Source organism: Phaethon lepturus, unplaced genomic scaffold, assembly GCF_000687285.1.
Source record: "Phaethon lepturus isolate BGI_N335 unplaced genomic scaffold, ASM68728v1 scaffold15032, whole genome shotgun sequence".
Taxonomy (NCBI): Eukaryota; Metazoa; Chordata; class Aves; order Phaethontiformes; family Phaethontidae; genus Phaethon; species Phaethon lepturus.
In genome coordinates, this window is record NW_010522725.1 from 325 (window position 1) to 3,879 (window position 3,555).

Consider the following 3,555-nt stretch of genomic DNA (forward strand, 5'->3'; position numbering starts at 1 on the left):
CCTGCCCTTCGTGGCTGGAATCGATGTGGCAGAATTTCAGTTCCTCACCCCGCCCAAAATAATGCCTGAAATGCTAGCAAACGGTAATTTGAAATTTGAGAGTTACTGTTACAAGCTGACATTCTTTTTACATGACTACCCAGCAGAGTTTTGCAGTGCAGGGTGATTTATTCGTGGGTGTTTTTATCAGCAAATGAATAAACCAATTAGTGTTTTTTTTTTCTTTTTCTTTTTTTCTTTTGATCTGAATGCCTAACACAACAGCACCGTTTGCTGCATTATCAATACTAAGATAAGGATAATAGGCTGCTCATTTTTTTTCCTGTCGAAAATATTACTTGTAGAAGAACAACATTTTAAAAACTGATATTTTAGTGAGAAGGTGTATTTTTTTATTCCCCCCTTCATCTTCGGATTGTGCCAAATTTATTTCTATGTCTGCTTTAATTACTTTCCAAACTGTAGCCCTGTAAAGCACTACAGTTCTCAAATCTAGCTCTCCTCCCACCCCCCAAATAGAAAACTATTTTCTTTGCCTGTGCAAGTGCAATGAAAATTTTGTTTTGTTAGAAACCTCTAATTTTCATCTACAATTCATTCTTTTAAGAAAATCTCTTTTGTATTCTTTCCTCGAATTTATCTTCACCTTCTTTTTCTTTTCTCCTAGTTCTCCTTGGAATTTTCTACCATTTGTAGCAATGTGTACGTAGTGATTCATCTTTAGAGAATAGAAAAGGCATCAGCTGTAGGTATAGATATCTTCCTTGGCAATGGGTAAATCCGTGTGAGAGGAATGGGAATGAAAAAGGGTAAACCCTGGTTCTCCTTACTCATAGAAGAAGTTCCATTAATTCAATGGGTTTACTGGTCTGGGTAGAGCAAACAGGATCGGTCCCTATCAGTTATATTAAATGAATCCAGTTAGCCTGGTAATTGAATATTCTGGAGACTGGATTTCTATTTTTTATCAAAGATCTTCTTAATTTCAGAAGAAATAAAGTATTTGAAAACTCTCCATACTTGTTAAAAAGGAACGGTTATCTCCTCACGCTGCAAGATACAATACTAGCCATAACACACTGGAGGGTTTTGGCTTCCCCCGCCTCCCAAATCTGCTGTTTTGGAATCGCGTTTTAAAGTTACTAGTCAGCTAGACTTGAAGGAGACTACACTTGCCTGGGGAGCAGGGCTTGCTTATCTGTGTGGAGGAACATGTACTGAACGTGCCTGACGGCGCAGTGAGCTAAGCCGCTGCGCTGCTGTGGCTTTCGTAGGAGCTGACAGTGTCCAGGGTTTGTAGTAAGTGCTCAGCACCTGGCAGGACCGGCTCCAAACCGAGCCCCTTTGCAAACCCAGCTTTAATGTTTTTCTTACGCGGCTTCATTCCTAATACTGCCTTGTTGTTTTAGGTTACCGTCCTATTCCAACAGACCCTTACCTGGGAGGGAATTCGCCCTTGCCACCCCCTGTAAGTGACAGGATGAGAAAGAGACGGGCTTTTGCTGATAAAGAGTTGGAGAACATTATGCTAGAGAGAGAGTACAAAGAGAGAGAGATGATGGAAGCTACACAAGCAGCTGCCCTTTTTCTCCCTAACCGCATGGTGCATGGAGCTGAATACAACTCGTATAAAGCAGCCTTCAACGCTGCTCAAGTTGATACTCCGAACAAGGAGTTTTGCAATTTTTTACCAGCCTGCCTTGATCTAACCATGCAGTATTCAGGATCCAGCAACATGGAACTAATTTCTTCAAATGTCAGTGTAGCTACTACCTACAGGCAGTATCCCCTGTCTTCTAGGTTCTTAGTGTGGCCAAAATGTGGCCCCATTAGTGATGCTCTCCTCTACCAGCAATGCCTGTTAAATGCTACCACCGTCCAAGCTCTCAAACCTGGGGCAGGTTGGGATGCCAAGGTCTCACAAAGTCAGGACTGTCCAAACACTGAGCATGACATCATGTCTCCAAAACTGGAAAATTCACTTGTTCTGACCCACACGCAAGACATTCAACAGTCATGTAATGAGATACCGTGCCTTCCTCAGGAAGCTCGTGAGAGGTCAGCTTTCTCTCCTCCAAAAAGGACTTTCTCTCAGATTTCTGATAAGGATTCTCTGGCTCCTCAGGAGCAGATATTAAGCAAAATCAGCAAAGACAGTACCAAGCCCTCTCCATCACTCAAATACAATCCATTTCAGTCACTGTTCCAGCAAACGTTTCCTGACAGATCAGGAGCAGAGATGAGAACAACATTTGTAAAAGAGACTTTTGAAGATGCCTCTAAGAAATACAGAGAGTGTGCCATTAAAGAGAACCAGAAATACAAGTTTACAATAGACAAACGTGCAAAAGACTTCTTTGGGGCCAAAGAGGCCACAACAAAACATTCAACAACTGAGCCACTGTCATTTTCAGTTGAATCCATCCTTAAACGACCTTCTTCTGCAGTTGCTAATGTCTCTCAATGAATAAACTATACCTTCAGTGTAGGAAGTTTGTATGCTTTGCCTTCTACAGAATTGCTACTGTCTGCCTTGTCTCTTAAAAGATTTGTAAAGAGGAATTCATGCTGTAAATGGTAATTCTTTCTTTTATCTCAAATGATGTACATAAATATGCATGTTTTCTCTTCTAAAAAATAAATATATTTAATTTTTTAAAATAGAAACTGCATGTACAGACTGTAAAGTGTTGTTACTTTAAGCAGCATTTCAAACCATTCAATAAAATGAGATTACCTACCAGCATAGGTGTATTCCTGATCTCTGTTTTGTCTCTAGTATCTCACAGGCAAGTATGCCCTACTTTCAGAATATACTTATACTTTCAGCTGCTATTATCAATGTACTTACTAGTTATCTTGGTGGGGTAAACAGTCGTTTCTGCTTTGAACCTCCAGTAGCTAAGAGAAGAAATAACAACGGTGCACATAGACTAGTGTGAATTTGCAAGACTTTTTTTATTAACTTAAATGAGGTTTGGATCAGATTCCAAATGCATTTCTCATTCTGAAGGGGGAATGACTGCTAGCCTAAAAGACTGCTTTTTTCCACACCTCTCTAGAAGGGTTACTAGACTGGATTTGAGGAGAATGGCTCTGGTGAGCCTTTGGATAAAAAGTCAGCATTTTTTAATATTCATGTTTTGAATAAAAGGTCTGTCTTTTTTTTGGTTTTTTTTTGTTTTTTTTTTTTTTATGTTCAGCTGACTTTACGCTGGATTTCCAACCCCTAAAATATTTCCCTTCTGAAAACATTTCACCTTTGACCAAGAAGAGCCCAAGATTCTTGTGATGTGGTAATTGAAATGATGTTTAGGCTGTAAAAATGATGCACAGAATCATCATTGCTAATGAGAAATCAAGTAATGATCTCTCAGTTTTCTAATTCTTATGCCCTTTTGCAGGAATAGGAGAAATAAAGGAGATTGGCCAGTAGAATTTACCTGGGAACCTGAAATGCCCTCAAAGTTGTAGAAAAAGGTGTTACCAGCTGTCATTATGACTGAGCTTGAAGCTTTCTAAATTTGTGCTTTTGTGAGTTTTTCCTTATACATT

The 3,555-nt window shown here is 39.5% G+C and overlaps 1 protein-coding gene across 1 annotated transcript in view; it reads left to right on the forward strand.

The window, feature by feature from the left end:
* Nucleotides 1–2,467, forward strand: part of DMRT2 (doublesex and mab-3 related transcription factor 2) — a gene marked incomplete at its 5' end in the record, with an annotated part of 2,786 nt that extends 319 nt beyond the window's left edge. The window contains one exon of the mRNA XM_010281901.1: nt 1,410–2,467. Within this exon, the coding sequence (XP_010280203.1) occupies nt 1,410–2,467 (1,058 nt within the window). The remainder of the gene's footprint in view (nt 1–1,409) is intronic.
* Between the last annotated feature and the right edge of the window lie 1,088 nt (nt 2,468–3,555).